The sequence below is a fragment of the Ostrea edulis genome, chromosome 10, assembly GCF_947568905.1.
Source record: "Ostrea edulis chromosome 10, xbOstEdul1.1, whole genome shotgun sequence".
Classification (NCBI taxonomy): Eukaryota; Metazoa; Mollusca; class Bivalvia; order Ostreida; family Ostreidae; genus Ostrea; species Ostrea edulis.
Window position 1 is genome coordinate 31,904,786 of NC_079173.1, and position 13,812 is coordinate 31,918,597.

The 13,812-nt window shown below is 37.1% G+C and overlaps 1 protein-coding gene across 1 annotated transcript; it reads left to right on the plus strand.

Annotated features, from left to right (window-relative positions):
- Positions 1 to 553: 553 nt before the first annotated feature.
- LOC125665359 (uncharacterized) lies at positions 554 to 12,076 on the plus strand. Its single transcript, XM_048898003.2, has 6 exons — positions 554 to 692; positions 857 to 1,028; positions 2,303 to 2,479; positions 4,053 to 4,319; positions 5,825 to 6,081; positions 10,959 to 12,076. Exons 1-6 carry the CDS (start codon positions 554 to 556, stop codon positions 11,612 to 11,614), a joined length of 1,668 nt encoding a protein of 555 aa, XP_048753960.2. The 3' UTR covers positions 11,615 to 12,076.
- The last annotated feature ends 1,736 nt before the right edge of the window (positions 12,077 to 13,812 follow it).

The following is a 13,812-nucleotide window of genomic DNA, read 5'->3' on the forward strand; positions in this document are numbered from 1 at the left end:
TACAATATCTTTAAATGCCATTCCTGCAAAATGGTAAAAGTTGGTTAAGGTGGTCTTAACATTTACTTTAAACATGTTTTGATGAAATGTTCAACTTTCCCTTTACCTTTACAAAGGAAAAAAATCCATATAGATATTTTATATTCAATTACTGAAAAGTTTAAAAACTTTACTTTTTATAATTAATCTTATAGTTTGTTCGGAATCCTGAAGTGCAGCTTCCGTTATAATTTTTCCATGGTTAAGTTCAAACATCCTCCATCTTGGGTAGGCTAAACCCAACCCTGTACTTTAAATCTTCTTAACAAATACCCCTACGATAGCCATGAAACCGCATGTCTTCTACATTCATTTTATCATTTTAAAAAAAAGTATTTCTAGTGGGCGTGGGGAAAGGATAAAACTGTCGTAAACACCAAACATTTTCATCTTTTATTTCTAAACATGGAAAGTTCATTTCCAGTCGTTAGTGTATTCGATATATCACAACATGAATGTCATGCCTGTATCCGTGTAATTAACCGATTTTGTTGTCCCCTGCAGCTGATGCGTTATGGTCCGTCTGCTGTCTCTGTTATGGGCCTTGGTGTCTATATGGGGACTTGGGACGTGCCAGGAATCTTTCCTGAAAAATGAAACAGACCTCATTGATTCCATGGTGAACGAATTAATGAAATGCAAGAGAATTCCAGGTAAATAGCAAGAAGATTTTTATTCACCCAATACATGGATATATAAAGATAGAAAAAGTAAATTATGGCATTAAACATTATCATTTTGGAAGTCTAATTAAAAATTACAGAAAAAATTGAAATCATAAAAAACCGATAAAAGTCATTCAGATTATTTGTTTTAGGACTAGGGATATCGATGATTCGAGATAGGCAGTTTTTTGCTAAAGGATATGGATACGCCCGTCTTGATCCGCCCGTCAACTTTACGGAAACCACGCCGATCTATGTTGCGTCTCTGGGTAAAGCTTTCACCAGCGCATTGATCGGGATATTGATAACAGAATCACGAAACAAGTAAGACCCAATACTTAAAAGTAAGCACTTCATTTACATTGACATATATACACTGTGGTGATGTAATCAAGTTTGTTTATGCACATTTTAATACATGTATATGCAATTAAATATCCTTGTGTGATATATTGTAAGGAAAGGACTTTTTAAGTTTAAGAACTTGTGTCCACTTCCATGATGTTCGTTACAAGTATACTAGTCATGTTTGACGACTCTGCAGTTAAAATAATTGATTTTCCTTAAGGAATCCCAATACTCTTCATACCGGAAATACACAAGAGTTATTAGTCCCCTCCGAAGGGGGCTATAGTTTCTTCTCTCTCTGTATGTCATTCCCATTGGTTTTCCATTCTTTTGTTATTCTTACAAATGTTCATTTGAAACTTGCAGTGTAGTTTCAGAGTGGCAAATACAGATCAAGTTCGAGTTTCGTAACGTTTGATAGACAGGTATAAACGAAATTAATTTCATATTGTTACGCTCTCATATTCATCGGGATCGTGTTCCGGTGGAAAGACTGTAAAAGCAGGATATCTGAATAGAGGCAGTCGATGAAACTCGGTTGCTGATTATATGTAAATAATCACTTCATTAATTTAAGATTTTATGAGGGCATATTTTGCTCGAAATGAAGTATTGATTATATGAAGAAAACTCATATTAGTAAGATATATTATTACAAATGCTTCTCTAATCTTAACTCAAATCAGCTGTTTAAAGTGTACACTCCTATAAAATTTCTTTGATTGATGATTGTATCTTGTTTAACGTCCCTCTCGAGAATTTTTCACACATATGGAGACGTCACCAATACCGGTGAATGGCTTCGAATTTAGACCTATGCTCGGCGCTTACGGATATTGAGCAGTGAGGTTCTTTAGCGTGCCACAACTACCGTGACACGGGACATCCGTTTTTAAGGTCATATCCGAGGACACGTGATATTCACACCTGATGCCGAGCGTTTGGCGATGGAACTGTCACTACCTATTTTAACGACTTGAGGTCTGTCGCCGCTAGGATTCGAACCCCGACATTCCGCATGCAGGGCGAACGCTCTACTCTCTAGACCGGCGGTAGCAAGCATAAAGAAAGAAAGCCTGGAAAACCAATAGGACAGTGACTGACAGACAGAGAGACCTGTAGTCACCTTCGGTTTTACAACCGGTAGAGGACTAATAAGATATACTACGCGAAACAAATTTATCAACTGTTACAGCAATTGTATATTAGAAATGTTCTATTCGATGTTTGCTATACTTGTATAATTCTAGTAGTTTCAGTCGGAATTGGGATACAAAATTGTCTACCATATTCAAAGACCTGAATTTGACTGAGAACATTCTTCAGTCTGATTTGTCAATCAAGGATTTGTTGAGTCATCGCACTGGGTTTAGTCCAGCAGATGTATACACGGGAGTCCCTAAAATAGGTCGGGATCGATATGTCAGGTAAGCACATACCATATGATTACTCACCAAAAAGTGTGTCAATAATATCACTGATAGGGCTAAATGATTACGTCAATATGAATAGCAAACTCGTGTACCTTCTTATAAACTCATTCTAGTATTATAACCGAGCTCGTTTAACCATTGATCGCTGAATTTTATGTCTGATAGAAAAAGACATTTAAGGTAGTACTCTACATCGTCATAATGGCTGACTTCCTGTAAAAACATGGATGAAAAAATCGATATCAGCAATATTTGACTTTTCCTTTTCAATTTCAATACCTAGCCGAGTAGCTCAGTGGGTTTGAATACCGACTGCTGAACTGTAGGTCGCAGGTTCGAGTCCAGCAGGGGTTTTAATTTTTTTCCAGATTACTTTCTATTAAAACTGTATTTTTTGACAAAATAAAGTAAATTTGAAAATTTTCAACTTAAAAATATTGTTGTACATATCCTCCACTTTTCATCCACATCAAATTTTTCTTGTGTAGCATACCTCCTTAATTTATCCGATGCTTCATTTAATGCTACGTTCCCACTGTCGTGTGATCCGTTACGAACGTCACGATTGACCATTCATCGCTAATCGTGGAAGTTTTCTGGAATTTCAGATTTTAATACGAGGTGATGCCTTATACGATTTGATGCTGTAAGGCCACCATAGATAAATTTCAGGCGACACGATGTGTCACGATCTGAACACCCGTTAAGATACGATCACGTACGTTCTGATAAGATTGACCCGATCAAGTTCGCAATTGGACCTCAATCTCATACGATCATCACGATCCGGGTCCTCGTGTATGTGCAGATACGTCACGATACGCTAATCACGAACCGATGCGCTATGTTGCGTCTTTAACGATCAGGATCGAGGGTGATCGCGGTTTGAGCTACGATTGGACCCCGACGGGAATATATACAGCCCCGCCTGACTATTGACTTCATTATTTTTTTTTAAATCTGTAGAGTGAACAATACAACGCACAACCACTGAAAATGACGGAAGGTTGTGTTGATTACAACGTGGCATTTGCAGCATTACAGTATGCTTATATTATAACTATCGTGACAAATCGTGGGACATCGCAACATAACTTGGTGTTTATCTTGTAATAATAAAAAAAATGACCGCGATGATCACGATTACGGAACGATTAAATACGACATGTTGCACTTTGTTACGATACAATACGACCTGATGCGATTATAAATGTTGACAGTCAAAAAAATTTCTACGATCAACACGATTGTGGCGACTGACGTCAAGATTAGGTAAGATTTGATACGATCACCACGATTATTCCACGGTTAAGACCATGATTTCAATCGCGCTACGAATCGTGACAGTGGAAATGTAGCATAATATATTGTGACTGTCCAAATTATATAACGTGTCGGTTTTTGTAGCGTATTGATTCATCCTTTAGATTCATGATGTACCCCCGGGGTTTTCATAAATGTAGTGTGATAAAGAGAAAACCCGTGGGTTCTCACAATGGGGCTCAGAGCGATCACTCTGATTCTGCGATCATTCTATTTGGGATTTGAACCAAATACTTTTTTTCAGGAGATTAAAACACTTACCACAGTCTGCTTCTTTTCGTGACAAATGGATCTACAATGACTTGCTATATGCCATCGCCGGTCATGTAGCGGAAGTTTGGACCGGCTCTAGCTATGAACAATTGGTTGGTACGAAACTTTTGCGAGCCCTCGGAATGTTCCAGGCGGTATGCGGGACCAATATCTACCCCAGCGATGCACAGTCTACATTCGCACTTCCGTACCATTTATCAGATGGCAAACTACGTCAGGGCGATGAACGAGTTTACCAGTTAGTAAGAGTAAATATTATAATCCCTAAGTATCGAGTGTAGCAATGACGTATTTCATTTCATTTGACACAATAATTTTATAAAAATTCAGTATTCACATAATGGTAAAAAGATCTACATGTTTGAATCCATTCACAAACTTAGAATTAATGAAGTTGATCTTCATGTTCATGTCGACTCAAGTGTGTGTATGCTAAATCCACCCTTCAGTGGCCTACATTTTTCATAATGTTATGCGAGTTATTTCCCCATGATTACAGAGGGCGCACGTCATATTGCGGTCCTCAGTTGACGGTGTCATATAAAGAATAAATATAAAATTTACAATTTTTGATTGCAATTTATTGCCGATTAAGGAATTTTTCTAAAATATTAAGTGTAACGACTTAAAATTAACATAAACTATATATAAAATATTTTAGTCACTGATTACAAAATTGGTACCGTATAAGTTTTACATCTATAATGTGGTTTTCTCGTAAGCAATGTATGGTCATGAGGTAAAAAAGTATGTAAATATGAACTTGTCCTCGATTTCTTTAGATCAGAATCATGATGTCCTTAGTATAGCACCAATTCTTCATTATTAATTTTTATCAATATTTTCGACAACTGTGAGATTGTTAATCCGGACGCGATCAGTAACGTGGATGTATACTGACAGTTGGATAGCGGGTAAGTTATGATGCTTTTTTATGAATAATTCCAAAGTTATTTATGACAATTGTTTTAAAAAGAAGAAAGCTGAACGAGAATTTACACATCAATAAATCCGAAAACGCGATGTTATTCACACGCACCTGAAAACAAATAACGCAATGTGCGGAAACTGAGAATAATATATATAGGGAACAAACTGGAATGCTAAGAAATGTTTAATCCTATACATTGTAGTCGATGCTTTATCTAGTTTAAAATTTTACAAGATATCAGGATAGTACTCACTACTATGAGACTTCCACTTTCATCAAGTTTCGTAATCTAACATCAAGGAGATGTGATTTTGAGAGATATCCGCCATTTGTGATGAGGAACTTATGGGATTCTGACAAAAATATTTCTAAACAAGTGTGCAGCTTCAGCTTGGACTTTTTCACGCGATTTGTCATTAGAGCTCGCGATGTAAAAGGCTTCCCAAAACAATATAGAGATATGTCTTATATTGTCGGAACTCAGTAGTTCCAGGGGCGAACATCAGAACCTCGTCCTGGAACCACCGGGAGCCTCAAGACAACTTCCAGACACCCAACCGTTTTCTTGATCCGCCACTGCTTACAGCATGCTATTTTTCTTCTCCTACTGTCTGTCTTAGAATGCTGTTAAAGCAAACAGCTCTATTCGGTTAAGAAGAAGGTCCACCATTGTAGTGAAATCGTTAGTTTTGGCTATTTACAACTGATAAGAAAAGACTCCAGTGTATTTTTTAAAAAATGTAAATACGTAATAGAAATATCGTTTCGATAACATCTCCTTGTCATTTTATATATGTAATTGAACTTGGTAGGATTGGCGATGTTGGGCCAGCAGGATGCATCTCTGCCTCACCGCAAGATTTAGCAAAATGGATCCGATTTATGGCCACGGGTGGAAAGACGGTGGATGGATACCAATTAATTCATCCCGATGTTTTCAAAGAAATATTAAAACCCCACATGTACTTGGATGACTGGTCCATTGGTAGATTTAATCTTGACAAGGATTATCCTGTCCGTGCCTCGGGAACGTGGTATGGTTATGGATGGTACGGCGGGTATTACAGAGGTATATGTTTAATATAGTGTAACTCCATTTAGTACAAGACATCTGCTATTTGATTGGTGGATATTACAGAGGCCTGTGTTTTATACGATATATCTTCATGTAGCACGAGACATCTGCTATTTCATTGGTGGATATAACAGACGTCTGTGTTTTATACGATATATCTCCATGTAGCACGAGACACCTGCTATTTGATTGGTGGATATTACAGAGATACACTTTAAATCGCCATCAGATCGTTCAACATGTACATCAGTTCGGATCATTCAAAGTTCATTAAATTTTTAGTTGAACAAAGAGACCATAGGAGACTATAGCCTCGACCTTACTTAGAAAGAAAAAGGGTTTAAAATGATCGTTTAGTATATAATTTCAATATCATTATATAATATTAAGTCTAGCAGATCTGATCAGGCTTTAAAGATCGTATCTGCTATTGCTATGTAAGCCGCTATAGATCCTGAAACTTCAAAAGATTGCACCTACTAGCTAGGTTAGCCGCTATAGGTCTTAATAACCTCAAACTCTAAAGATTGCACCTACTAGCTAGGTTAGCCGTTATAGATCTTAATAATCTCAAACTCTAAAGATTGCACCTACTAGCTAGGTTAGCCGTTATAGATCTTAATAATCTCAAACTCTAAAGATTGCACCTACTAGCTAGGTTAGCCGTTATAGATCTTAATAATCTCAAACTCTAAAGATTGTGCCTACTAGCTAGGTTAGCCGTTATAGATCTTAATAATCTCAAACTCTAAAGATTGTGCCTACTAGCCAGGTTAGCTGCTATAGGTCTTAATAACCTCAAACTCTAAAGATTGTGCCTACTAGCTAGGTTAGCCGCTATAGATCTTAATAATCTCAAACTCTGAAGATTGCACCTACTAGCCAGGTTAGCTGCTAGGTCATAATAAACTCAAAGTTCTGTAGACCACACCGATAAATCTGTCACAAATATAATACTTGTACATTCAAATACCCACCTATTCGGAATAAAGCGAACCAAATGTACATGTACTTCGATAAGTACGGTATCCACTAAAAGTTCGGAGTGATCATGCAGACGCCTCTCCGTTCTTTTCTCGTTTTGGGTGCATCGAGAGGGTTATATATTTTGGTAATTCTAACAACTGAAATTTTAGATCAATACCTAGCGATTGGCATGTGCAATTTTGGTATACTTTCTTTGCATGTGATAAAAGTGTTTGCACGGATGTCCCGTGGCGGCTGTTTGATCGATTTTCAATCGCAGAGGTGCTGCAGGGAAATGTTATCCTTCGGATGGTCGATACTGTTGATGTTCTCTCACGGGTATCTTACGATTGGCGTCAAGAAAATGTCTGCCATATTGCAAGTTAAATCAAAGTACCGAAAGTACTGACACGAGGTGACGAACGATACATGTCACAAAGATAATATAAATACTGTATAGCTATTTTGTTCAACTTCTTTGCTACTAGCTACTAGGGAAGAATACACGAGGATCAAATACATATGATTTTTTTTTTTATAATTTCATCATTTATTAAAAAGTATACATATGATTTTAAACCCACAGTAGATATGGCAGCTGAATCTCCCTTGCGTGTAAAGATTGCACCAACTCCTTTTGATTGATTTGCAAAACAGAGATTTAAGGTAGAAGCAAGAGAAAGGAATGTGTCATTATCTTCAAAACCATTAATCATATCACTAGATACATGTTTTGATTGATCTTGAAGGTAGAAATGATTGGGCAAATCATGTTGATGAAAATATGAATAATTACATGAAACGCTATCTCTGTACAACAAATCATCTTCTTGAAGCAATCCACTCTCCTCAGTCTCCTGGTGATTTTTCATTAACTTCGTCATGAAAAGGTGAAGATACGAAAAATACAAAATTAAGAGTAGGGAAACAAACCAAACGTGGGATCCGATACATAGGAATACGAACACGTGTGATCCGGTGTACAAGAATACAAACACGTGGGATCCGGTGTATAGGAATACAAACACGTGTGATCCGATGTATAGGAATACAAACACATGTGATCCGGTGTATAGGAATACAAACACGTGGGATCCGGTGTACAGGAATACAAACACGTGGGATCCGGTGTATAGAAATACAAACACGTGGGATCCGGTGTATAGGAATACAAACACATGGGATCCGGTGTATAGGGATAAAAACACGTGGGATCCGGTGTATAGGACTACAAACACGTGTCTACACATTGCCTGCCTCTGCTTACTTATTAATATATCAAATCACTGGAAATGTTACATGTAGCTGTTACATTATTCTCTTCGATTTTTGTTGTCTTTTTGTCTCGTTATTTTTAGTACAATCAAGTTTTCTTTTCACATCATTCATTCTTCGTTCTAAGGACATTATTTTAAAACGTAATACCACTGGAACTGTCATAGCAAAAAGAAAACTGGGATCGAGTTATCGCCATACCGGAATTAATTTCAAATAAATATTCTGAAAAAGGATTGCTTTTGCAATTAAATTAGACTACTTATCAGGTACTTTGGTAGGAATTTTGAAATTCCAAGTGATTTGTTTCCACACATATTAAACAAGAGGCCCATGAGCCTTTATCGGTCACCTGAGTATTACTCACTAGCCCTAAGGGCTACGAAATCTATAAGAATTTTCCTGTTCTGCATATCTAAGCTAAATTCTTATATTCAGCTACAGTGAAACATAAAGGCCCACAAAAGTGTCCATACTGATGAAATACTTTTAATTACATAATATAATATATCTTACATTAACACAGTATGACTAATTTGGATCTGCCCTAGAGTTAGAACCCTGGGGTTGCGAAATTCGCAATGCTGTTACAGCTGTCCTTTCTACATTTTCTCAATATTTAGTTCTTATACAGTATCAGCAAAATTAAAGAAAAAGTCTTCCAAATAACAAAGACAATTAATCATTATGACCATTTTGGTCCCATCCTGGTACCAAAACCCCGGTCTTACCTCTTGAACAATAACTTTTACAATTTTGATAAATGATTACCTGCTCCTTCATACATGTAATATCCATTTAGTTTTAATTAAGTATCAATAACATTATTTAATAAAGAAGATGTTATCTAATTCTTTTACACAAAAACATGATATACCAATAACAAGTTTGGCCCCAACCTGGGGTCAGAATCTCTACCCCGGGGTCAGAACCTCTACCCCGGGGATCATGACATTTACAATTTTGGTAGAAGTCACCCGGTTCTACATGACTATGCATCTAGTTTTTCTTACAGTTGTAGAAAAGATTATTTTTAAAACCTATCAATTGTTTGCCGTTTTCCCCCACCCTAGGGCCCCGGGAGTGCAGGAATAAATCGTAGATTTCCCAGACTCCTCTTCGAGATCTATATCAACAATATAAACAAATACACTTGTAGTTACCTACTTTGTTTTACAGAAACAGTTTATTGTCAAATAATGGGCCCAATAGCGCATAAACATGTATAAACATTGCAATTAAGTACAACATATGTGATCAACTAAAGATACCAAGGGACGATGCATAGGGAACTTACTGTCGTGTATTCATAAACATCATTATGGTATCTATCCATCTGCATACACCTTTCATTCATAAAAGTTTGATTTATAAAAAGGTAAACCGATATGTTCCACCTCGTACCGAAAGGAGAGAGAGAGAGAGAGAGAGAGAGAGAGAGAGAGAGAGAGAGAGAGACTCAATGTGTATGTAATACATATACCTGTAAATAATATGTAGACTCTCCCTACATGAACTGGTCACAGTACAAGTTTATGAATTTGAAAACAGACACAAGAATTCCTGGATTTTCACCATTCATTGACCATATAAATTTATCTATGTCTTATAGACAACTGAAATTAAAACATTCTTAATTTATTACCTTTAATATTTCTGGTCTTTCAAAATTAGACTTATCACAACACAGCAGAAAATGCATTTCGTAACCCACAGCACCAGCATTACAACGTGGGCATATTCTAAGGTGTGCAGGTATATTTCTCTATCTATACTGGTTCTCTCTTTGGAAAAAAAACCCAAACATTTAAACTTAGTATATGTTCCAAGCTTAGAATTTTAAAAATATTCCTGTCTAGTGTCAACACAATGGGTCAGGTATAATGATCTGAGTATGTAATTGTTTCTTAAAAGTGTTCTCAGATACTACAGTGTACTAGCTATCGGATGAATACCTTCACTGCGTACCGGTATGTAGTGTAACTGATTTTCATTTTTGTACAGACTAACTAATTAAAAAATGCTGATGAATAGAGGTATTTCTCTTAGTTAGAAAACAAACAGGTTTTCGAAAGAAATTATACTTTCCCCCTGAACTCTATTTTAGAGCTCATAGATAAAAGTAAACAAATAAAAAAATTAATGATTTTCTACCCAATTTTGAAAATTTACAGCCACAGGGGCAAATCCTATATACCAGATCTCAGTAAAATGAAGTTGTGTTTCATTGTCCGGTGGGAGATGAATTGTAAGAGTCGTAATATTAAAAAAAAAACTGGAAAAAGGAAAATCGTAGTAAATCGGCGAACGTTGACTGAACGAGGTTGATTTTGTCAACTAATAATCGATTAAGATGGACATGTCGTCATATACTAGTCGGACGAGGGAAAGTTTAAACTGTCCACACCTTAAAAAGGACGTCCCCCCCCCCCCCTTAGTGAAGGCTTGGCTAAATCATTGATGGAGAAGGGGGGGGGGGGGCTTGGCTTGTACCTGTTGCGTATGGGTAGTTTTCAATTCACGTTTATCTAGATACCGATATATATTCTAATCGGCATATGACAATTTCATTAAGTTTGTCATCGATGAATAACACTTACCCTAACAATGGATTATATTTCTTATTTAAGGTTATAAAAAGATGCTGCACCCTGGAAACTGGTACGGCTACAATGCTGTGGCGGGGGTCTTCCCCGACCAAAAGGCAGGATTTGTCATCACAGTCAATGGACCATGGTATATGAACTATCGTCATAATTTGGCGCAGTTGTCTTATGTTCTTTCTGACATTCTTCTTGGAGAAAAACAGTGGATAGATAACAGCACAATCTGCAGCTTTCCCTCTCCTTGGAAGAGCACAAGTACCTGGAGTTCAAATAACACACAGTCTATTCGGTGGACCGTGGACGATGTCAACCAGTACACTGGAGATTATGCTCATCGCATTTTTGGAAATTTTAAAATTCGAGAAATAGAGTCACGGAAACTCGCGTTCCAAATGAACTCTGCTGGCATTGGTAACCTTAGTGTCCATTCTCAAGCCGAGGCAAAGTTCGGCATGATGTTCAATGAACTGATGAGCGACATCGCCGAGTCGACTTGTAGTTTGCAGTTTGTAGAGAAAGTGGGAGGAAAATTTCAAAAAGTGAAAGTTTCCTGCTTCTACGCCAGTTATGAGTACGACAGAGGAGTCGACTTTCTAGCCATGGAGCCTACGGATGCTGCGTCCGAGCTTGTTTTGGCGTGGTTCTTCCTACCCCTCTGTCTATTGCGTATTTTACTGTAAACATTCTAATGATTCTCTAAAATGCTCCAGAATAAGCGTATTTTACTGTAAATATTCTAATGATTCTCTAAAATGCTCCAGAGTAAGCGTATGTGAATGAGTTGTTGTCTTGTATACGTAAGATGCGATATAACGGCAGGAAAGTTTAACATTATCTTTCTTCACTTATAATTTCAATCGGTAGAGTAGATTTTGCAAAAGAAATTTTGATGAAGAACTATACATGTGGTTGAATTCCAGTGTGTTAGCGTTATTTGTACCAGTGAATTCCAGTGTATTAGCGTTATTTGTACCATAGTTTGGTGTGTTTTCTTTTGTTAAAAGTGTGGGTTATCTGTACATAACCATCAATGTTATATGGGGTAACTGCTACGTAGTGACAGCTCCACCTCTGACTGTTTAACCTGGTTTCTCTTTAATTACTAAAGTTCTAGATTTAAAATTTGTTGATCTTATAACTACTTAAAATATAATATTAAAAAAATGTATTTTAAACAAAAATTTTAGTTAACTGTTTTATTCATTGTGGAGAGGGACTTGTAAGTTGTTAAAACTTGTTCCCAATCCGTTGGATTCGATCAATGAAATTTGATTGATTGATTGATGTTTTCCGCCACAGTCAACAATTTTTCAGTTATCTGGTGGCCGCCAGTTTTTATTGGTGGAAGAAAGAACCCAGATACAATGTACCCGGGAAGAGACCACCGACCTTCCGAAAGTAAACTGGGAAACTTTCTCATTTACCGGCGCGAGCGGGATTCGAACCCGCGCCGACCAGAGGTGAGAGGCCGTGTGATTTTAAGCGCAATGCTCTAACCACTCAGCCACGGAGGCCCTCCATTACTTTTACTTGAACAAATTGTCTTTCTTCTGTGTTTTGACTTTTATGGAGGAGTCCTTCCATGATTTTTCGTACGCGTGTCTTTTACTTGTACAATTTTTTTTTTTTTGTCTTGACTTTATTGAGGACTCGTTTCATGAATTTTCGTACATGGGGTATTTAATTGTACGAAATGTTTTGTAACCCCAATTAACCTAGCTCTGACAGGCCATACGAAAACGTTTCGTGTGCGAAGAGACACAAAAGCTGGGCACAGGTCCATCCATCGTCGCTAGCCACGATTACCGAGTCCGTCACCTACCCTACCTCAAACCGAGGCTGCATGATCAGCGAAACCCTCCATTTTCATGAATATTAATGAAATGACACAACAATTTTTTGACCAATCACAATATCAGATTTCCGATATTTTAATGCCCACAACTAACATATACAGTATTTGTTTACAAGTAATAACGGACAAAAAGACTGCAGATCCCCGTTTACTGAAATTCGCACTAACAGCAGTGGTTACGCTTGTAAATTCTGTGTTAATAAACTTAATCATATTCTCAAAAATTAGGAAATTTGGGGTAAATTGGGTGTGTTGAAATCCGAAAGGCTAGAGTTAATCTAAAGAGAGCGACGTGGTTAGGCATATTATATGGTAAATTCTTTACACCGGTGAAGTCAACAAAGAAGCGTCCATTATTTACAACACCTAAAAAGTGTTCCATTTTTCACAATCGGCAATTTCTCGGATTATTTCGCTACGAGCACGCAATGACCACCGAATGGTTTTCTTTCCACCAAAATAAATGCATGGAAGCTCACCCATTGGTTGAGTAATGAACATAAATATTCATGAAGTCGAGGATTTTTTTAATCATACAGCCACGAAATTTGACGTAGTGTAAACGGAGACAATAGTCGTGGCTTGCAACGATGAAGTTCATCAGACATATCCACAGTGTGTGTTGGGAGGTTAATTAAGATTAACAACTTGGAGTCAATATAGATAATCTGGTTTGTATTTCGTGTGACACACTCAGCACCCTCTATCTGCTGTAACAGTTACTGACGAGTCAAGTGATACTATCTTAATCCCAGCATTGATACAACACAATCGACAATCCAATTTGTCGAAATAATTCTAACTTACATAAAATTCACACTGTTAGTTAATAAGATAGAATAGGAATGATTATACCAATCAAGTCTGAACTACTATACCAGTTGATTCTTTGCCTGGAGAAGCTCAGGTCATTTTCTACAATGAGTCATCTTTAGGATTGGAGCAGGTCTACTACACTTACTTGCTTGCCGTTTATTGAAAGGAATTACATGTAGATAGTTTCAAATATTCTTGATAGATTTG